The sequence below is a fragment of the Cydia fagiglandana genome, chromosome 4 (assembly GCF_963556715.1).
Source record: "Cydia fagiglandana chromosome 4, ilCydFagi1.1, whole genome shotgun sequence".
NCBI classification, from domain to species: domain Eukaryota; kingdom Metazoa; phylum Arthropoda; class Insecta; order Lepidoptera; family Tortricidae; genus Cydia; species Cydia fagiglandana.
Window position 1 is genome coordinate 1,877,751 of NC_085935.1, and position 22,546 is coordinate 1,900,296.

General features: G+C 40.1%; 3 protein-coding genes and 1 long non-coding RNA gene across 5 annotated transcripts in view; 1 reads left to right on the forward strand and 3 right to left on the reverse strand.

Annotated features, from left to right (window-relative positions):
• Positions 1 to 958: 958 nt before the first annotated feature.
• Positions 959 to 14,384, reverse strand: LOC134663459 (uncharacterized). 2 transcript variants are annotated; one of them, XM_063519831.1, is made up of 4 exons: positions 14,159 to 14,384; positions 10,011 to 10,122; positions 3,415 to 3,554; positions 959 to 2,629 (listed from the first exon to the last, which is right to left on the reverse strand). In XM_063519831.1, the coding sequence occupies exons 1-4, from the start codon at positions 14,234 to 14,236 to the stop codon at positions 2,546 to 2,548; spliced, it is 414 nt and encodes a 137-aa protein (XP_063375901.1). In that variant the 5' UTR covers positions 14,237 to 14,384; the 3' UTR covers positions 959 to 2,545. The 2 variants fall into 2 exon arrangements, with proteins under 2 accessions (XP_063375901.1, XP_063375902.1); XM_063519832.1 differs by lacking the exon at positions 14,159 to 14,384 and adding an exon at positions 10,687 to 10,842.
• On the reverse strand, positions 11,645 to 14,151 carry LOC134663443 (succinate--hydroxymethylglutarate CoA-transferase). Its single transcript, XM_063519811.1, has 3 exons — positions 13,744 to 14,151; positions 13,028 to 13,205; positions 11,645 to 12,577 (listed from the first exon to the last, which is right to left on the reverse strand). The coding sequence occupies exons 1-3, from the start codon at positions 14,057 to 14,059 to the stop codon at positions 11,797 to 11,799; spliced, it is 1,275 nt and encodes a 424-aa protein (XP_063375881.1). The 5' UTR covers positions 14,060 to 14,151; the 3' UTR covers positions 11,645 to 11,796.
• Positions 14,385 to 14,679: 295 nt separating the features above from the next.
• On the forward strand, positions 14,680 to 15,811 carry LOC134664106 (ragulator complex protein LAMTOR5). The gene is made up of 2 exons (XM_063520694.1): positions 14,680 to 15,011; positions 15,238 to 15,811. Coding segments are annotated over exons 1-2 (273 nt in total). The 5' UTR covers positions 14,680 to 14,739; the 3' UTR covers positions 15,239 to 15,811.
• Positions 15,812 to 19,301: 3,490 nt separating this feature from the next.
• Positions 19,302 to 22,546, reverse strand: part of LOC134663464 (uncharacterized) — a 31,941-nt gene continuing 28,696 nt past the window's right edge. Inside the window, exon 2 of the long non-coding RNA XR_010098144.1 lies at positions 19,302 to 19,547. This is a non-coding gene — a long non-coding RNA (uncharacterized LOC134663464). The remainder of the gene's footprint in view (positions 19,548 to 22,546) is intronic.

Sequence of the window (22,546 nt, forward strand, 5' to 3'; positions counted from 1 at the left end):
TAGCACGTTTTATTTGTCGTGTGAATCAATTGTTACTCGTCGCCATGGCTATATTCTCTAAAATATTAATACCCGAGGGCCCATTTCTCGATCGCTATTAGACTAACATTATTTAATCCATGAACTGTCAAATCGTAGGAGTTACCGTGGCAACATTAGTCTAATCTTGGGCCCATTTCTCAAACGATATAAGTCTAATATTATTAGTGTGTTGTCATGGCAACCCATACAATTTGACAGTTCGTGGACTAATAATATTAGTCTAATATCGCTCGAGAAATGGGCCCCTTGTCAGTGGCAAAAATTAGTTATGCTCTGGTTTCCTAAGATAGCGGTGCCGTCATATAGCGGCCGTCTCCAAAAAAAAATACTACGACATTCATAGTTAGCCGTATTTATTTGTATGGAGACGACCGCTATATGACGGCACCGCTATCCTAGGAAAACCGAGCTTTAGACCAAGGCAAGTCTGCAACGATTTTGAGAGCACGTATAATTTCATAGAAGTTTGACGTTTTAAATAACACTTGCACTGTGTGTGATATCAAAATCGTTGAAGACTTTTCTTGGTCTAACTCTATGAATTTGTTTTTTTTTTTCCATTTGTTGACCGCCACCATATATGGAATGATTTATATGAAAACACCTATTCCCATACCGGTGGGGACAAATGGGAAATACACCATGAATTTGTTTAGATATTATTGCAATCGTAGGCTTGCTAGCCCGGATATGTTTCATAGACTGAAATAAATTGTAATATTACTTATTTCTGTTGTTTCTTTTTTACATGTTTTATTTCACTTGCCTACATGTTAGTTTTGGTCAAATCTTGGAACCGGTATTACAACTGCCCCACCGGAAAGTTCCCGAAATTGGGAATATTACGTAAGACTGCGTAGGGGGCGCCACCAGCACAAACTATAAACGGGTTGCCTTGTTTGAAATAAAACCAAAATTGTATTCACATGTATTTATTACCAAGTAAATTAAATACAATGGAATATTAAGTAAACGTCTCGCTATAACAGATAAACTTAAATGTAACCTTAAACAAAATTCTTAAACACCTATCGAGGAGTGCCATTGCAAAGTAGACTTTCTTGTTATAGATTTATAGTTTATTATTTGTTTTTAACGATTGATGAGCGAAATTGGTGTTTAAGGCACTAATCTACACTTTTAGGGGACAGGTTAAAAAGGTGTTTATTTAATAAAATACAATCATTATAACGATATTTCGACTTTAGATCATAACAGTAAGTTTATACATGGAGATAGTATGTTGTTGATATGCGGAAAAATTGTAGGTACATAGTTAAAAAAAAATTATTTTGTTTGGTTCCAAATCAAGACAGTTGGAGTTGGAACCAATAATCTACGGGTTTGTAACCCCATTGCGAAGCGATTGTTTACGAATTAACCCATTCAGCGCTAATCAGTTCGCGGTGTCGTTGTGCCTTGAAGCGTTTTCGCTACATACCGGGAAACCCATGTTATCGGCTACGCGGTAGCGTTACGACCGTAGCTCAGCGGTGAATGTGTTAAGGCCTTAACTATTGTATAGTTAGTATAGTATATAGGTACTGAACTTTGAAATGCATCCTTGCCCATAGTCTAATAAAACTTGGTCTTCTCTTCCCAGAGTGACACAAGCCTACGTCACAATAACATGGCCGCTATATATAGCGCTATCGCATATTATCATATAGCGCTGTCGCACGATGACGTAGGCTTGTGTCAGTCAGGTGACCTAGAAAAGACTGGAAGAGAGTACCAGGCGGAGCATATTATTATACCATGTCCTTGCCCCTGGGCATAGTAACAGGAGATTGATACACGAAACCTGGCGCGGATTGAAAAAAACTTTGACAGTTGAATACAAATCTCGTGTCAACTTTTATGAATGGCTTAGGGTGGTATTCCACCTGTCCAATGTCAGTGCGTCTCACTCTCATTAAAGCAAAATGTGAGACGCAATACACATTGGACAAATAAATTGAACAGTACGGCTACCATCAGTTTGGCATTGACATAAACGCTATCGTGAACGTAATTTACTTTATATATATCAGTTTCGCACTAATATGTCAGTACGAGCGAGATGCATAGAAAGTAAAAGTGTTTTCCAAAAAAAGTGTACATTTCATTCTGTCTTCAAAATATTGACTTGTTGGGCTCATTTTACTCAGAATCATTTGTACATTCACGCCTCATACATGAAAAAATGCGTCCCAAAATTTTGTATGAAAAAAAAAATTCCAGTGCGTCACGTTCATACAAATAAAAAAATAAATTCATACAAGAATGTGACGATCTGGAAAGGAAATTTTTGGACACATTTTTTTATGTATGAGGCGTGAATGTACTAATGATTCTGAGTAAAATGAGCCCAAGAAGTCAATATTTTGAAGACATGAATGAAATGTCCACTTTTTTGGAAAACGCTCAAATTACGTTCACGGTAACGTTTATCTCAATGCCAAACTGATGGTAGCCGTACAGGCGGGAATACCATCCTTATTCAGAGTAAATTTGTGGTGATTCACTGGGGTTTCTCCTTGTTGTCGGGCGGCGCGGGGGAGGGCTGCAGCGTGATGGCGGCTGTGGCCTCCGGCGCCGCCCCGTCCTGGTAACAACGTATAGGATTTTAGCCTCCTTTGACCTAGCTTTTCGGTGAAGGAAAACATCGTGAGGAAACCTGCATACATCAGCGAAGAAATCCAAAGGTGTATGTGAAGTCCCCAATCCGCATTGGGCTAGCGTGGGGACGATAGCCCTTTCGTGCTTGAGAGGAGGCCTGTGCCCAGCAGTGGGACGTATATAGGCTAGATTATTATATTATACACTGAGAGAAAAGTACAACAAAAATACACTTAGAATTACAAAAATAAACTTAATCCGGGGACAAGGAGAGTTAACTAATAGGAACAAATTGACTTTTGCAATTTCTATTAGTTCTTGCAATTTCTATTATCTGTTTGTTGAAATTATATTTGGGATTCCTGAGCTGTTTGTAGAAATAAATAAACTTTACGGAAATAGTGAAACGTCCATAATTATTACTAAAACTTCATTTTTTTTTCCCAGTACAGAACTGTTTTTTAATTCCTGGTGATGATTTTTCTCTCAGTGTAGTATTATTATTGACCTCAGTAAATCCTAACGCCATCGTGCATAAACCTTGTCGGAATGGTTGGTATTGGTCTATAGCCGCGCGTCTGTTAACGCCTGGTATACCTAGGCCCACTTGCACCATTCCACAAACCCGGGGTTAACCGGATAAACTTGGCGTTACCATGGTTACCAGTACAATTTGACATTAAGTTAAAGGTTTAACCGCTTAACTACGGGTTAGTGGAATGATGCAAGTGGGCCCTAAGGGTTAAGAACAAGATTCAATGAGTTACAAACCTGCTCGTCTGTCGTAACAGTACTACTCCCCGGCTGTTTGTGCCGTTTCTCCACGTGTCCGAAGCAGTGCTCGCACTCATCATCGCTATCTTCCGAGTCTGATTCGCCGAACGCCTTCGGCTTCTCGTAGATACAGCAACCTGGAAAACGTTAGTATTGGTTGGTTGGTATATTCGAGGGTAGTACAATTTTTCACCTAGACAGTAAAAATGAAAACATACACTTCTTCCTTCCGTTATCCCGGTTTTTCGCCATGGCTCATGAGAGCCTGGGGTCCGCTTGACAACTAATCCCATGATTTGACGTAGGCACTAGTTTTTACGAAAGCGACTGCCATCTGACTTTCCAACACAGAGGGTAAACTAGGCTTATTGGAATTAGTCCGGTTTCCTCACGATGTTTTCCTTCACCGAAAAGCGACTGGTAAATATCAAATGATATTTCGTACAAAGTTCCGAAAAACTTGTGGCGCACCGCAATGCTGGCTGCCCACAACCCGGCTGCACGTCTATGTTCTACGTCAATGTCATTCCGACACAACGAAATTTTCCTTGTACAGCGCGGAAGCCTAAATCTTATTTCCGAATCAAATTGTAAATTAATCATTGTAAATAATTCTCTCATTACATGTAAATATTCGTCATCTCTATCTCCGCGTATTATTTCATATAAATAGTGCTCTAGGCAAGAACACTAAATTGGTGACCCGCGACATTCAAAATTTTCAAAATGACCGACGAATTCGAAGATTCCGTTTGCGAGAAAATAGAGCCCGAACGATCAGGCGCCGCGGTGGATCGGTTAACCATGAGGTTACCACCATTTTGGGCAGAAGATGCGGAAGTTTGGTTCGCCCAGGTCGAGGCGCAGTTCGCCGTTTGGGGCGTGAAAGCGGATTCCACGAAATACTTCCAAGTTATCAGAGAGCTAGATCCCAAAACGGCTCGAGAAGTACGGGATATCATAACGAAGCCCCCAGAAACAGATAAATACGAAAAGTTGAAAAAACAATTGATCGACCGTCTGTCAACGTCGCAGGAAAACAAAAGACGTCAGTTGCTGCAATTTGAAGAACTTGGAGACAGGAAGCCAAGCCAATTCCTTCGGCACCTTCGAGGATTAGCTGGCGATAGTGTCACTGACGATTTTCTCCGAAGTTTGTGGTCCACTCGCCTACCTACTCAAGTGCAAGCGATCATCGCGTCTCAGAAGACGGCTTCTTTAGACGACATCGCGATCCTTGCAGACCAAATCTTAGACGTGACACCTTGTTCTTCTTTTAAGCAGGTTGCAAGCATGACTTCGTTCGAAGACATGTTTAAGAAGATGGAGCAATCTATAACGGCGCGCATCCAGAGCGAAATGACTCAACAAATTGCTCAGCTAAGCACCGGTAACAGCAGCGGTCAGCGACGTCCGCGTTTTAACAGGAGCAGGTCGCGCAGTCGCAGCAGATCGAAGTCTCACGGTCGGTATCACGCTGTCAAATCAGGTATGTGCTGGTATCATAGTCACTTTAGTACCAACGCACGGAATTGCATTCCGCCGTGCAACTTTAAAGCGGAAAACTAGCAAGACAGTCTACCGTGGCGGCTGCTGACTGTCCTCCTACTAAAACCTGCCGCCTATTTATCACGGACAGAGTAACTAAAATTCAATACCTCATTGATACCGGATCTGACCTCTGCGTTCTGCCACGCCATTTTATGCCTAAATGCAAGTCGCCTGACAACTACTCGCTTACTGCCGCTAATGGTTCGCTCATACATACATACGGCATAATCAAGCAAAAGTTGGACATAGGATTACGCAGAGATTTTATTTGGAACTTTGTCGTAGCAAATGTAAACAAACCTATACTTGGCGCTGATTTTCTTGCACATTATGGTATTCTTATCGATTGCAGAAATAAAAGGCTACTTATAGACAGCTTAACAACCTTGTCTACTACGGGACAGCTTAAGCACTGCAACCAACCCAGCGTTAAGGCAATTTCGGGTGACAGTGAGTACCACCGCTTGCTAGCAGAGTATCCCAGTTTGACGAAACCATCTGGACTGCCGCGAGAGGTAAAGCATTCCACTGTTCACTACATCCGAACTACTCCAGGCCGCGTAGCCAAGATGCCAATCGCTAACGCTCCGTAGCGATCGAAACGCAACTGTCACTGTCACACTAATGGGGAAGAGTGATAGAGATACATAATGCTTTTCGTTGTCGAAGCGATAGCGATTGTAACCTTGGCTAGGGGGCCAGGTCCTCCTACCTTCTGTAGACCACGCCGTTTAGCTCCAGATCGCCTGAAGATTGCTAAGGAGCAGTTTGAAGAGATGCTTCGCGACGGTGTAGCGCAACCATCTGATTCACCGTGGGCGTCGGCGCTACATATGGTGCCAAAGAAAGGCAATGGTTGGCGGCCGTGCGGGGATTACCGCGCGCTGAACGCACGCACTATCCCTGACAGATACCCTGTCCGCCACATAGAGGACTACGCACATCGACTATAGGTTATAGGTTATAGGTTATCGCGGGCTTGTTTTCCGCAACTCGACGTCTATTATTGCGCCTATTTTGCGTGATGGGATGGCGGCACTATTCCTGCCAACCCAACTCCACCAAGAAGCCTAGCAGACCCTTAATGTTGCCGACGACTTCTGGGAGAGACCCCGGTGAGCCGAGGTGTTGTGCCCGGTATTTTGCCACCCCTGGGCATTCGAGAATGACGTGGGCGGCTGTCTCCTCTGCCTCCATGCATGCTCTGCAGAGGGGGCTATCTGTAACACGTAGGGTTAATAGGTGTTTGTTAAATGAGGCGTGTCCAGTTATTGCCCCAGCTAAAAGCCGGAGCTGTGGTCTCTTCAGCTGTCGAAGCCTCCGCGACAGATTGGGGTTGAGTGTCGGGAGGGCTTCCTTCGCCTGCCTGCATGTGCCTAGGTTAGACCAATATTGCTGGTGTTTTACCTTGGTGTTGTGTCGCAGCGTGTTCCGGAGCCAGGCATATGGCAGAGGTAGGATTGGCTCAGGTCCTGCCACCTTCAGTTCCGAGCCTCCTCTCGCCAGGATGTCGGCTGCATCGTTACCTCGTGAGTTGCTGTGTCCTTTGATCCACTGCAGAGTTACGCCATTGGTGGTACATACCTCTGACAGAGCTTTGTGACATTCGTAAATTAGCCCTGAAGTGAAAGTATAACTTTGTAGAGCTTGTAGTACGCACATCGACTAGCTGGTAGTAAAATATTTTCAAAAATAGATTTAGTTAAAGCTTACAACCAAATTCCCGTATACAAAGATGATATCTGCAAAACTTCAATTACGACTCCATTTGGAATGTTCTCCTTCCCATTCATGCCATTTGGACTCCGAAACGCTGCCCAAACCTTTCAACGGTTCCTGGATGAGGTGCTCAGAGATCTGGACTTCGTGTACTCCTACATCGATGACGTGCTCATCTTTTCTAAAGATGCCGAGCAGCACTTGGATCATCTACGGCAAGTTTTCGATAGGTTCCATGAGTACGGTATGCTCATCAATGAATCCAAATGTTCTTTTGGCCAGAAAGAAGTCACATTCCTAGGATTTACTGTCTCTGAGGAAGGCACGCGTCCCATCGACGAGAAGGTAAAGATTATGCAGGAATTTCCTCCTCCAAAGACCGTCGGTGGCTTACGCAGGTTTCTCGGCATGCTGAACTTTTATAGAAGATTCGTTCCTCACGCTGCCGAACACCAAGCCCCTCTTCACGACATGCTAACAGGACCTAAGCTGAAAAGTTCGTCTGCACTAACTTGGACAGATCAACAGTTAGAGGCATTTCAGAACTGTAAGTCTAGTCTTGCAAACTCTACATTACTGGCTCATCCCATTATGGACGCAGAACTAGCTCTAGTTACTGATGCTTCAAGCACGACCTTGGCCGGCGTTTTACAACAGTTGGTGCAAGGACAGTGGCAACCACTTGCTTTCTTCTCAAAGAAGATGACACGGCAACAGACGCAATACAGCGCGTATGATCGGGAGTTGCTTGCTATATATGAAAGTGTCAAACATTTCCGCTACATGGTAGAAGGCAGACATTTCGTCATTTACACGGATCATAAACCTATCACCTTCGCCTTTCAGCAAAAAGACAGGAAATGTTCCCCGAGACAATTCAATTACCTTGATTTCATTTCGCAGTTCACAAGCGACATCAGACACATCTCCGGGAAAGACAACATCACCGCTGACACGCTCTCCCGTATCGAGACCATTGCCGTGCCACCAGACTTCGAAGCCATCGCGCAAGCTCAGCAGGAAGACCCAGAACTACAAGACCTTCTTGCCAATCGATCTTCGTCACTGAAGCTTGAGAAAGTACCCGTACCAGGTACCAATGTTTATTTATATTGTGACACGTCTCAAGCAAAGCCACGTCCGTTTATCGTCAAGCAGCATCGACAGAAGATATTTAACACCATCCATGGCATGAGTCATCCGGGTACGAGATCCACAATCAAACTTGTTACTCAGAGATTCGTGTGGCCATCTGTACGCAAAGATTGCGGTACCTGGGTACGTGCATGCGAATCGTGTCAACGTGCCAAAGTGCAACGTCATACCTCCTCTCCTCTTGGAAATTTCAAATTACCAGAAGAAAGGTTTAGTCATGTTCACATTGATCTGGTCGGCCACCTTCATCAGGATTCCGTTACCTTTTCACAGCCATTGACAGGTACACACGGTGGCCCGAGGCAAAGCCACTGTCTGATATCACGGCTGAAACGGTAGCCCATGCATTCTACGATACTTGGATATCGCGTTTTGGTTGTCCTCAAACCGTAACTACTGACCAAGGACGTCAATTTACCTCACGTATGTTTAAGGTCTTGGCAGAGCTTTGTGGTGCACAGCTGCGTCACACGACGGCTTATCATCCTCAAGCCAATTCGATGGTGGAGCGTCTTCACCGCTCCCTGAAAGCTGCCATCATGGCCCACAACAGCACGAGGTGGACTGAGGTGTTGCCGATCGTCCTACTCGGCATAAGAAGTGCGTGGAAGGAAGACATCAAATGCTCAGCTGCAGAGATGGTGTATGGTGAGCCTTTACGCATCCCGGGTGAGTTCTTTCATTCTCATACCTCAAACACCCTGCAGCCTGATGATTTTGTCACTCAGTTGAAACGCCAGATGTCACACCTCAGACCCGTCCCCGCATCAAGGCACGGAAACAAATCAGTCTTTGTTCACAAGGACCTAAGTTCATGCAGCCATGTTTTCCTTAGACAGGATGCACTGCGTGGATCACTAGAACCGCCATACACAGGCCCATATCGCGTGCTAAATAGAACGGACAAGACCGTCACACTGGATTTACTACGAGGACCAGTGACAGTCTCCATTGACCGCGTCAAACCAGCTTACATGCAGAGCGACACAGCTTCACCTACAGGCACAAGTGCTAAGCCTACTCAAGCTGTTGTCCCGGTGAGAACCACTCGGTCTGGCCGGAAAGTAACCTTTCCTTCTCATTTACAGGCAGGACTCTGATTCTCCCAGGGGGGTCCTGTGGCGCACCGCAATGCTGGCTGCCCACAACCCGGCTGCACGTCTATGTTCTACGTCAATGTCATTCCGACACAACGAAATTTTCCTTGTACAGCGCGGAAGCCTAAATCTTATTTCCGAATCAAATTGTAAATTAATCATTGTAAATAATTCTCTCATTACATGTAAATATTCGTCATCTCTATCTCCGCGTATTATTTCATATAAATAGTGCTCTAGGCAAGAACACTAAAAACTCATTGGTACGAGCCGGGGTTTGAACCCGCGACCTCCAGATTGCAAGTCGCACGCTCTCACCGCTAGGCCACCAGCGCTTCAAAAATGAAAACATACACAAGAAAGAAAAATACGTCACGGTAGTCTATCTCGCGGGCGGGATACTGTCGCGTCAATCATGTGCAGACAGAGCGGCTACCGCAAAAACCGAGATTCGCAAATTGCGGGGATCTTTCTCTTTTACTCCAACGAAGGCGTAATTAGAGTGACAGAGAAAAATCCCCGCAATTTGCGAACTTCGATTTTCGCGGTTATAGCCCAGTAACTATTAGTGTAAATTTCATTCGATAGCGTGACGTGACGTACACAGAGAAAAATCATCACCAGGAATTAAAAAACAGTGGGAAAAAATGAAGTTTTTGTAATAATTATGGACGTTTCACTATTTCTGTAAAGTTTATTTATTTCTACAAACAGCTCAGTAATCCCAAATATAATTTCAACAAACAGATAGTAGAAATTGCAAGAACTAATAGAAATTGCAAAAGTCAATTTGTTCCTATTAGTTAACTCTCCTTGTCCCCGGATTAAGTTTATTTTTGTAATTCTAAGAGTATTTTTGTTGTACTTTTCTCTCAGTGTATGCGTTGTCATTTTGTATGGGACTTGATTTGAAAACGTCCCCCTTGGCGCGCTTCAAAATCCCATACAAACTGAGACTTATCAGCAACGCGTAGGTATATCCGTCACGCAATCGAATGAAATTTCAGAATCAGAATCTTTTTATTTACAATAGGGTTCTGTTTTTTTTTTCACGATCCTAGTAACACTTACACTTGGACTTCTTCTTATTCATGTGTTCATTGTCGACGGTGTCGTCCGTCCAGACGACCTTCTTCCGGGACTTGCGCGGCCGGAGGGTTATCACCGCTACCGGCTCTGCGGGCTGAGAGAAGAACAAAATTACCTTATAAAAACCGGGCAAGTGCGAGTCGGACTCGCGCACGAAGGGTTCCGTACCATAATGCAAAAAAAAAGCAAAAAATAAACGGTCACCCATCCAAGTACTGACCACTCCCGACGTTGCTTAACTTAGGTCAAAAATCACGTTTGTTGTATGGGAGCCCCATTTAAATCTTTATTTTATTCTGTTTTTAGTATTTGTTGTTATAGCGGCAACAATCATCTGTGAAAATTTCAACTGTCTAGCTATCACGGTTCGTGAGATACAGCCTGGTGACAGACAGACGGACAGACGGACGGACAGCGAAGTCTTAGTAATAGGGTCCCATTTTACCCTTTGGGTACGGAACCCTAAAAATGTTAAGGAACAATAAATGCAGATACAATCAAAACCACAAATACACATAAAATATGATGCAAGGGATGGAGCTACCCTGTAAGCAAAAATATATCCGTTTTGGGTAACACCGGTCTTCCCTATGTAACATATTGTACTAAGGTATACAATTAAATTAAACTAATGAATCGTCTCGATTTTGATACTTACAGTAAACACTTTTTTGCCATAGGTAAGAAATAAGATCTTAGACGCCATAAATATTAAACTAAAGTATTTACTAAACAAGACCGCGTGATCAAGTCGGCTAACTAAACCACAATGTGAGATGAATACAAATGAACTGAAGATTGTTTACATTGAACTGAGTTTACCTCCACTTTTATAGTTTCACAAATACACTAATTTGATTAGCATGACGTCAATAATAAGAAATCTAGGTATTTAAATCAGAATTCACTGAACCGTTGAATTGAATAGGTACCTAATAACGAGAATAAATTGATTTCAAAGTTGAGGAGCATTGTTTTCTTATCAACATGTACTTAAAAAAGTAAAACGAAAATATTTACCTACAAATATGATTAGTTTACATATTATTTTTATGTGAGAGTGGTAACTTCTATAATAGCCTCGAGTGAACAAAACCAGCGTAATACGCCTTAAGTCTATGTCCTTAAGGTTTAAATTTAAATGTATTTCAATATACGTTATCAAGACCACAAGTCTAGCATTTAAAGAACTAATTCTTATTTATTTGGGTTATTTTTCACGTTTCGAGATAGTTGATCCTTGTGCCGTCCGCTATACAAAATTATTGCCAGGGAAGTTTGAACCTAGTTGTATTTTTAATTGGGTTGAATTTCATTGTTTTGAATATTTTATGTGACAAACGAAATGCTACTTTGTTTTTTTTTATAAAAGTTGATATTCCATTGAAACGGAGTGTGCATCGTAATGTACATTGGGCGAGATAAGGGATAGGTGCGATAAGTTCCTAAAGATACTTTACATCAAGATATTTATTTGAACGCAAGTTTCTAAATGCAAGGAAAGGATAAGGAAGTTATTAAAATACGCGTGTAATTAAAAAACGTATTTATTAAAAAAATATTTACTTTCGTAAATACAATGTAAACTCATATATAGTTCCCATATATCGTCACTCTCTATAACGTCGACATGGTTATAGTTTCTTTACTTTAATATTAATTTATCTCTATATATCCCTCTTAAAAATATAACGAAAACTATAGCGTCAAAAAACATCCGGTCCCTTGAGTGTTGCTATGTAGTTTACATTGTAATACAATTCAATCATCATCGCACAACTTTAGCGTTAAACAACCCATCTATTTTCCCATCATCATACCCAAGGAATTCCGACAAAATTTCTTTAGTATGTTGTCCAAGCGTTGGCGGAGCCGTTCTCGCATAGTTCCCCCCTGCACTATATACCGTCGGCGGCCCCACCAGCTTTACCGACCCTACTGCTGGATGAGGCAGCTCTTTTACCAACCCTATAGCTTTTACATGCTCATCTTCGAAAACATCCTTCATCTTATTAACAGGACCATTTGGAAACGAGGCGTTTTGGAATAATTTCATCCATTCTTTATTAGTTTTAGTTTTGATAACTTCACTTATAATTTTTATTATTTCATCTCTGTTCTTAACTCTGTCTGAGTTATCTTTAAATCGCTCATCATTAATCAATTCCTCTTTCTTAATGATTCTACAGAAATCTGCAAATTGAGCGTTAGACCCTGTACCGATGACTAGCTCTCCATCTTTAGTTTCAAACGCTTGGTAAGGTACTAGATTAGCATGAGCAGTACCCCAGCGTTGCACCTCGATACCGCAATTCAAGTAAACGCTAGCTAAATTAATCATGCTTGAAATTTGTGTGGAAAGTAAATTGCAGTCGATTTTTTGTCCTTTCCCGGTTATTTGTCTGTAGTAAAGGGCAGCCATGACGGCGCCGAAGGAGTGCAGGCCTGTGGTTAGGTCGGTGATGGCCACGCCGGGCTTGGCGGGGCGGCCGTTGCGTTCGCCGGTCGCGTTCACTAGGCCGCCCATTGCTGCGGCTACGACGTCGTAACTGAAAGGTTATAGTTAGGTGCGACTAACATTTAAAAAAATTAACACACCTAGAATCGGAAGAAGCTCTGCATGGCATTTGCAATGACGAAGTGTGGAAATGTCAGGATTAATGTCAAATTTATATGAAATGTGACGATTATACATATATGACGTTATCTATGAAAAGGACAGTAATGTCGATGGAGCTTACGCCATTAATAACGGTGCTCCGATATAAATACAATGCCGCGTAGCCAGCGTTCAGCGTAAGCGCCATAAGGTCCTTTGTCATATATAATGCCCCATATAATAATAATGTTGCGCTATAATATAAATTAACCTCTATAATAGCAACAATCTCTAGACAATTCATATTTCTAGTCAGGTATATATTTTCTTTCTTTTCTTACTTTGTATGTATTTTAATATATTTCTCATTATTTCTTTTTAATTTGAGACCTAGTCTTACCCTGGTTTGTTAGCATAAGGCCCCGTGGGCCCGAAGCCAGTTACAGCGCAGTATATCAGCATGGGGTTGATTTGGCTGAGTCTCTCGTACCCGACCTGCATCTTATCCAACTTTCCCGGCAAGAAGTTTTCCACCATCACATCACACTTCTTGGCTAAGTCATACATCACATTCTTGCCTGAAATTCAATTTAAATTTCCTTCAATGTTAATATTTTACATTCAAAAGTTAATCCGTACAACTACATTAACATTAACGGAATAAAAAGAATTTAATGCCAGAAAAGTTAGTAATAGAAACAGATTGTTATTTAAAAAAATAAAACAATATTTATTTTGAGAGTAATCATAGATGTTTTATCAAGGTAACATAATCTTTGATAATGTTTATCATTCACTCGGGTGTTCAATGTTCATAAGATTGTTTTGATAAAATAAGATGTTTATTGAACTTCACACCGAACCTATTAGAAAGGAAAATAAATTCTTGGGACTTATGTACCTTGAAACTGTTCTTTAATACTTGCGTGGTTGTAGCAAGAGTGAAAGGGACATTAAAAAAAAACAACCATTTAATATGCGCACTATGGCACTGGGGCAATCAGCCAAACCCACTGCTAACCTTTTTAACAATATGCAAGTTATGTATGCCCCAGCAGGATTAATAGTTAATTTCTTAATATTGTTACAAAAGTACTAAATATAGAGACAGCTTACCTTTTTGTGACTTCAAGTCCAAACAAATACTCTTCTTGTTCCTGTTCACTGCTAAATAGTAGAACGAGTCCTTGTTGCTATCACCGTTCATGAAGGGAGGCCCCCATTTTCTGCTCTCATCCCCATCAATACTCTCCACTTTTATCACGTTCGCCCCCAAGTCCCCAAGGGTCATAGTACAGAACGGACCAGCCACGATCCTGGTCAAATCTAACACGTTCACATCGCTCAAAAGCCCGGGTAACTTCGTCGAATAATCCGCCGTTGATAAGCAAAATTGCTTGGACGGAATAACAATTTTTTTAAACATGGCCATAATATTATCTTGTCACGATCGAATGCAAATGAGCACTATAACTAACATACGGTCTGTTATCTCGTCAGATACATGAGTAAACAATAGTAGACAAAGTACCTCTTGGATCTGAGATGGGACGGTCGCTACCGCCGTGCTCGTGGTCGCCATTTCTTCAGGTCGCAGTCGCTCACCCATCAAAATAATTTGCACGTAAACATGAAACAATTTTCTCACATTATAAGCTGGTAAATATTAAGTGGTTAGCATGTGACTGCCGTAAACCGAGATTGATTGAATTTCGGATTTTTATTATCTTCAGATTGACACTATTGACAGGTGTGCTCTGAGAGTGACAGTGACGGGAGTTAAAGCAGTTCAGAAGACTTTTTTTGTATTCATATAATGTAGAACTAAAAATTATGCGGAAATTCTGCATATCATTAAAATTCAATCAAGTATAATTAAAATTTTATCATTTTTATAAATTATATTAAAGTATCGTAGTTATGGTACAGTTTTTTTAAAGTTTGAATCTGATGGTTTATATGATTAAATAGTTTCTGAACGTACACATACACTAAAACGTCAGAGTGACATTTGTTTCCCTTCCCGTGTATGTTTTTGTGTTTTTGTTCAATCATCACGCATATATTTATTGAATTTTATTTGATACCAAGGTTTGATAATCACCTAGAGCCATGGAAAAAGAATTAGATAGAGTAATCGAAGAGATAATGGCCACGCCGAACGTGAACGGTTGCCTAGTCGCGGATCACCAAGGGCTCTGTTTGGCGTCGAAGGGTGCCGCGCACGTTGACTCGGCGGGCGTAGTCGTGGCGATATCGGAGCAGGCCTGCAAGATACAGCCCAACCTGAAGCCGCCGACCGTCTGCCTGGAGACCGACACTAAGCAGTGTCTCATACAGCGGCACGGGACGATCACGGGAGCCATTTTCAAGCAAAAGGCTTAGTAAGTTTACTGATGTTATTCTTCTGTAAGGGTGTTTTGAAATGAGTTAGCCATGGATTAAAAAACAATGATTCCCTACCAAACGGCTGTCAATATCTTATTTTTATAATGGGAGAGTTGCCTGACAATCATTAAGCATGATAGGAAATGCTGATCAAGTTTACAGTATTGTAATAGACAGTAGAGTAATTGGGATTCTAATATTTTGTATATTTTATTGTTGCAGGTACCGTCACCCACACTGTTAACTGACAGTTTGTAAACCTTATTACGAAAGGCATAAGGTCCACTGATGAACAATTAAAAGTGTTGCTGTCTGTACCATAGACAAGACCAACTTATGTAAATTGGATTAATACTTTATTATAATCAATAATCATCATCTAATTCAACTATATGGAGCAGTAGGCTGTAAAGAATAAAAGTACTATGATTGTGAGATTAGCATTGCCATGTATGTATGTTGTCCATGTCTAGATTTATCAGTCTATTCATTTTCAATCTATTTATGTCAATTTTTGGAACAGAACTCCTAGCCTGGTAAAAATGTCCCTTTATTTAACATAGGGCCTAGCAACATTAACTAAAGTTTCATTTTGTCTGTAAATTTTACATTTTTCAAATATTTTACTTTGACCACATAAGTCACAAAGGGCATGACATAATTGTTATACTTACTTTTATAAAAATTCCAATAGATTATTTATAAGGTTGAATATAAAAAGAAAATTTGAATTTAAGAAAATGTATAATTTAGCTTTATATTTGTAATATAATCTATTATAAGTTTATTACTACAACGTTTCTTTTACCAACTGTAGAACTCCTTGCTTACTTGTTTAACCAATTAATACAAAATTGGTAACCAGTCACCTAGCCTATGGCAGGCGTGTCTCACTCTGCGATTTCGTTGCTTTGCTACAGGTAGCTAAAAGTACATCCGTTCGGCCCAATTTTAGGGTTTGCCATAAGCCGCGCGTGGCGCTGTCGCCACCTAGCGGCCATATCTGTGCTGATCGTGACAGACGCTTTTTGTTAGAGAGTGAGTCTTCTGTACTTAGTACTATTATTTATTCTGGCTCAACTTCAGCAGTGCCATTATATTTCCTTCAGCAGTATATTTCCATACTTTCAACCAGTGTGGATGATAGTACAGTCACCTGCAATAATATGTTACTCTTCAAAGGCCCAAAAATATGTTACACGCTCTTATGGCCCTACAAATAAGATCGTGTCAGATATTTTTGCGGCCTTTGTTGTGTAACATATTATTACAGGTGACTGTACAGTCATAGTCATCATCAAATTAATAGATAATTTATATATTGCATCCCATTCTCATAACTATGGTAACAAAAGTGTTGCAATATACCGGGTGTGGCTTGTAATATGAGCAAAAAATTAAACTGTAGGCTGTACTCCTCATACTGACCAACATTTGATCAGCGACTTTTAAAAATAACTTGTGGTTTGATTTTAAATACACTTTAAAGTTTATTCTAAGAAGCAATGTTAGTATTACGAATTTTGTTATCTTTAAGGCGTGACAAGCAACGTCAATCACAATGATATGGCGTGGCGATGGCGTCCATTGAAGTTAATATTGATTTTGTATGAAAAATAGGGTTAGAGTCCCTATTTTTCATACTTCATAATTGTTAAAAGTTGTTGAACAAAAGCGTCATCGTTTGAGGAGTACAATCTATGTTTTAATTATTTGCTCGTGTTACAGGCCACACCCGGTATATGACCACTTCGCCTGTCACTATTTCATGCTGACTGTACTTATTCCTTGATATTTTAAAACTAATAGTGAGACTTTGTATTCCTCTAATGTAAAATTTACATAAACATGATTCATTACCGCGGTTTGGCAAAGAGGCCGCGGAAGACGAAATATGATTTATTGCCGGAATATTATTTACGACTGAGCATTCCAAAAACTCTCAGATCTGTTATGCTACAGAATTATCGTGAATTATAAAAAATAACGCTCAGAATAGAATTGATTACCCAGTACCCACACTTTATTATCAGTATAATAGGTATTACCTAACCTACTTATGCCAAAGTAACAGCTTATCAGTACGAATTTACATGTGCGGTAGGCTCTCTAATAAGTATGTGCTTGTATAGTGTTTCCTGTTTCTTCTTCAATACATACTAGGATAAGACTAAGGCTATCAACTTCAAATTATTAGGTAGGCCTTTGGGAATCTAGTTGGACGCTCCGCCATTGTGCCCTTGAAAGTGTAGTCAAGATGTATAAAATCTAAGTTATCTAAGAATAAATCATACCCTCGAATTTTCCAGCGAAAGCATGTTTTAGGGGTAATAAAGAAGCCTTAGAGCGCTATGTCCATTAGCTCACAGTTTTAAACCTTAACCCTCTGACCGACAACACGTACGCGGACGAGCACGGATAAGGTTGATATTGGGCTGTAACCGCATGCGTCATCAGTTGGCGATCAAAGGGTTAATCTTCATGCATTCGTATTTCGTAATACCTAAGATTTACGATTATCTAAAATATCTAAATCAATGAATCATTGGTATAGTGTGCATATACCTATACCTACTTGTAATATATGCGCTCATACACCCATAAAACGGCCCACTGATCCTGACTCCTCTGATCCGCTGCCAAATTACACAATGTCTACACTTTTAGCGAAGTGATCCTTGTTTACTTTTGCGGTCTGAATTAACGTCTGAACAGCTGTTGGGGTGTTGGGTGCTTAAAAATACGTTTAACACGTGAGGCGAAACCAAAATTGTAGGTTTTATATTTAATTTATACGTTACGCTTTAAAAATCAAGGGCAAATGCCATATCAAAATCATAAATCAGAATCGGTTCCATATTGGGAGATTGTGTATTCAAATTAGGGTTCGTAGCGCTACTTAAACAAATGAGAATGGTTTTTGGTCAGTTTACAAACATGAAAAACACAACTTGTCAGTCAGTATATAGGTAAGAACCAGGAAAAATATACTCGTCCCTTTTGGTGCTAGTACCAGTACCAACGTAAACAGGAACGTCTTAAACTATGCTGGGGGAGCCCTATAAGAATTTGGGGCCCTTTTGGAAAGTAAAGAAAGCGAATTAACCCTTTAACCATTTGACATTCCTTTCTAGTCATTCGATTTCGAAACGTAATTCTTATTAGTAGAGATGCGTTTTTGTTTTAAATATGATGGCAAGTATATGTTGCCGCTACGGACTATATTATAGTCCGTAGCGGCAACATACAACCCTTTATATTATAAAGGGTTACGAACATTTTTCTACTATAGTATGATCTTCTATTTATTATGGGAATTAAATATACTGTTACTGTGTGTCCTTCGGGGCCCCCTGACGATGGGGGATGGGGGCCATGGGCCCCGTGGGCCCTTATGGTAAAACAGTACTGAACGTAAGACAAAGTAAATATGATTCTCTCTGGCTACTCGTATGTTTGAAATGAGACTCAAAAATCTCATTTATAGAGCCAAACTAAATATTGCTTTTAATCTAGTTCCTCTGTCCATATTACTGACATACATACCTAAGAATAACCCTCTCAATAACACTAGTTTCATTCAGTCCTCCATCAGTGTAATCGGTTGGCTGCCGGCCAACTGGGCTATTTCCGATGTACCAGCAGATCAGCGGATTTCAGTTTAAATTAAACAGATGTACCTACCATTACCAGTATTATGATTAAATCCATCTACCTAGAGTTACACCAAGAAATGACTGCAACTATTTTGATAGCATTCATCATCATCGCAGTGCAAGTGTTATTTATACGTCATAATTTCGCAGACGTTTAAAATAACAGTTGCACTGCGTGTGCTATCAAAATCGTTACAGACTTATCTTGGTCTAAATCTACCTATCTTGGTATACTTAAATACATACGCGGCCTCCTTTGACGAAGTGTCAGTCAGTGGTGTCGCTAAAAGCTAAATTGAAAAAGCTATGGCTCTCAAACGAAACAAGAGACAGTTGCCAACTGTCCAAGGCTTTTATAGATGGCGCCAGCATAGGTTAGGTTAGGTAGGTAGGCATAGGCATCCTGGTCATAGAATTTAAAAAAATGATTATAAATCTAATTTAATTAGTTTTTGAGATTATCGTTAACATACAAACACACAGACAGATAGACGAGGACTTTGTTTTATAAGGTGTATAGTGTTTGGTTCATAATTTCTTCATACAATTTCGCAGCTGTACGATTGTCGTCTTGCCTTAGTCCTAGATAAGAAATGAAAAAAAAAATCAAAGAGAATTCACATTTTGTTAAAAAAACTTTATTACAAATCTGTTGCCTAACAAAATCGGAGTTTTCATTCGTAGAGCTGTGATGTCTTTCTCTCTTTACTTATTATTTGGAATGCCCTGCACTTCTCTCCCGTTGGTGCCATCTGCCATCCCTCTGATCTTCCTTCTTAACTGTTCTTCCTAAATGCTTACATTGCTTAACTTAACTTATTAAGATTACGGTTTCTTAAAGTTAGCCGCCCCTCATCTTGGTTGTGAGCCGAACATCTGTAAAGATAGAAAAGTTATGTTAAGTAAAATATTCTGAAGCAAGCTAAATAGGTAGGTACAGTCAGAATCAATAGTGTCGAATGAAAGAACGCATCGCGCCAAAAGTATCTGCATGTCACCCTGGGTTAATTACTTTTGTAAATAGGATTTTTTTTTGTCAGCCTGGTTAAGTGTCCTCTACTGGGCAAAAGGCCTCCCCTCGCTTATTCTTCCACTCAATCCGGACAAAATACGTCCAAGTCGTCCCGCCATCTCCTTTTCGGTCTGCCTGCACTCCGGCTAGCACCATCTATAGCAGTGGTTCTTAACCTTTTCAGTCCGGTCACCCCTATGACTAACTAGGGAACCTGATTTTACCCCTCCTCCCAATGGTAATAAAAAATAAAACGTGTACGTTTGTTGTATTATTATATTAGGTTAGTTTATTACCCCCGTAAATTTTTTTACCCCCACGGGGGTAATTACCCCCAGGTTAAGAACCACTGATCTATAGTGTTCCGTGGGTCCCACTCCGTAACCATTTTGGCCCACCTTTCAGGGTGCATGCAGGCAGACATGTCAATAGGAATAGGAATTTATGGCAGTCAAAAGTAGGGGAGACTTAGGAAAGTTGAAACTAAACTTTTTGGTCATAATCATAACTTTGTTGTATTAGAACCTCTCCAACGCTTTTAGGTACACTTATATATTCCGATTATTCCGGCCATAAATGCGCTGATAACGGAATATCTCCTCGCGATGTTACTTTGAAAAATTATCCTTGAAATTTTATTTTCTTCACTTCTAGCCACATACCTACGTATTTTTGTACATTCTACTAAATACCCAATATGAAAAAGTTCATTTCTTTCGTCAAATAGCAAAACGAATTATAAAATAAACTAGGTAATAAAGAAAATGTAATGTTACTGTGGAAGATTAGCCTCACTAAAATGTCACAAGAATAACTGTAAAATAACAGCGAAAACTATTTTTGCTACTCCTTGACGCAGAGAACACATTTTTATACTTCAATTTAAAATGTCACGATATACGTTATTCACGTTATTTTTGATGCGTTACGAACGTGATATCATGTCTGTATTAAACGTTCTTGTATGTTTATTTTAACTTTCAGAAACGACATTCATATGTCAGGTTTGGTTTACTCTCGGTTTACTGTATGTCGCTCACTGGTAGACTTTTTTTTAGTAGATCACACATATTGTTGACTTTGTTGAACACGTTACCTAACTATTCGATTTATAAAAATTGTATGTCAAATCGTATAATTGTTCAATACGCAAATAAATAAAATGTAAAATTTGTATTTTATACAATCTAGTTATAATAGTGAGCTTTTCACTCGAGTATCGTAATGTATGTAATTGACATTATATAGTTCACTAAAGTGTTTGGTAAATTAACGTAATGAAGCCATTAGGTATGAGGAGTAGAAAATAGTTATTTACGACACAAGTGCGGAAAAGAGGAACACGACCGAAGGGAGTGTTTTAAATCGACGTTCGTTAAATCGAGTTGCGAATTACCTATTCGCACGTGTATCGTACAACGTTTTACAGTACATATGGCCCTTTAAACTTTTGTCATACGCACGAAAAGTGCTATTTTACGCACTTAAGTGGGAAAATAGGGCCATATTACTGTAAAATATTTAGCGCCATCTACAACGATTACTATTCTCGCGGCGTTGTATGAGGGTTGCCAGTCTTCTTTATTCTCTAGCCTCGGGTGCTACTACGTCTATCAAGAACAGTGCTATAACCGCGAAAATCGAAGTTCGCAAATTGCGGGAATCTTTCTCCGTCTCTCTTATTACGCTTTCATTGGAGTAAAAGAGAAAAATCCCCGCAATTTGCGAATTTCAGTTTTTACGGTAAGCCTGCAGGGTGCCTAGTCAAGATACTAAATGCTATTCTGTCTCTCTATCGCACAAATATATTATGTAAGAGTGACAGAGAGACAGCAAGCGTTTCGTAGTCGTAGCGCAATCGATTTGCATTATGGCTAGGCCCCCAGCTCGCTACAATTATCACGAGGACCGGTAACTCTTGATACCTATTCAACTACATATTCATATAACGCGGTGCGTCGTCTATCCACAACATATCTATGGCCCCTAGCGCCGCAGAGACAAATGACGATCGCAGGAAACTTGGCACCTTGTCTGATCTGTCGCAATTCGAATACCGCTGTTTAATTAATATGCGGATGACTAATGTGATTCTAAATGGTGGTAATTAGGAGGGTAATTATAATGTAATGTAACTAATTACCTAAATACTTTATGTGACTGACATATACAGCGTTATTTTGTCTGGTAACCTCTGAAAGGTGGAAGCGATTCAAAATGTCACATATTTACCCATTGCATCGGTTCAATCGAAAACTTACAAGTGGTCAAAAAATAATTTGCAGTCTTTGAAGATAATATATGTAACATACCTAATAAGTATTACAAAAAGACACAACAAAGCTTATAGAGTCTTAAAATTCTCATAAATAGACAATTTCAGGAAAAAATAGATAGTTAAGTAGGTACTTGTTATTTACTTATAGTTCGTTTTTTTAGCATTAGAAAAAAGATAAACAATCTTGATGTGTCTTTTAATTGAAAAACACGTTTTAAAAATAAGTCACAGCAAATATGTTACAATTATGAATCTAATACGATCATTTATATTCTTCTGCTTTCATAAGTAATAGTTACTGATTTTTATAAAGCGTTTTACAATTAAAAGACATGTCAAGATCGCTTACCTTCTTTGTACTTCTTTCTAATGCTAAAAAAACGAACTATAATGGAATGGATTCTCCAATGAGAATGACAGGCCATGCCAGTCAGACTGACAGGTGGTGATTTGCCTAAAACGTGAGAGTGCAGACCAAACATAAGTATTACCCATTCACCCCCTTAAAAAAATAGCCTATATACGTCCCACTGCTGGGCACAGGCCTCCTCTCATGCACGAGAGGGTTTGGGCTATAGTCCCCAC

Bases quoted from the DNA above. Each gene is read 5' to 3' on its own strand.
- LOC134664106 (XM_063520694.1), top strand. From the start codon at position 14,740: ATGGAAAAAGAATTAGATAGAGTAATCGAAGAGATAATGGCCACGCCG.
- LOC134663443 (XM_063519811.1), bottom strand. From the start codon at position 14,059: ATGGCCATGTTTAAAAAAATTGTTATTCCGTCCAAGCAATTTTGCTTA. The intron at 13,206-13,743 runs GTAAGCTGTCTC...ATTGAATTTCAG, and splicing joins GGACTTGAAGTCACAAAAAG to GCAAGAATGTGATGTATGAC. The intron at 12,578-13,027 runs GTAAGACTAGGT...ATAACCTTTCAG, and splicing joins CCTTATGCTAACAAACCAGG to TTACGACGTCGTAGCCGCAG.
- LOC134663459 (XM_063519831.1), bottom strand. From the start codon at position 14,236: ATGGGTGAGCGACTGCGACCTGAAGAAATGGCGACCACGAGCACGGCG. The intron at 3,555-10,010 runs GTAAGTGTTACT...AACGTTTTCCAG, and splicing joins GAATAAGAAGAAGTCCAAGT to GTTGCTGTATCTACGAGAAG. The intron at 2,630-3,414 runs GTTTGTAACTCA...CGTTGTTACCAG, and splicing joins CTGTTACGACAGACGAGCAG to GACGGGGCGGCGCCGGAGGC.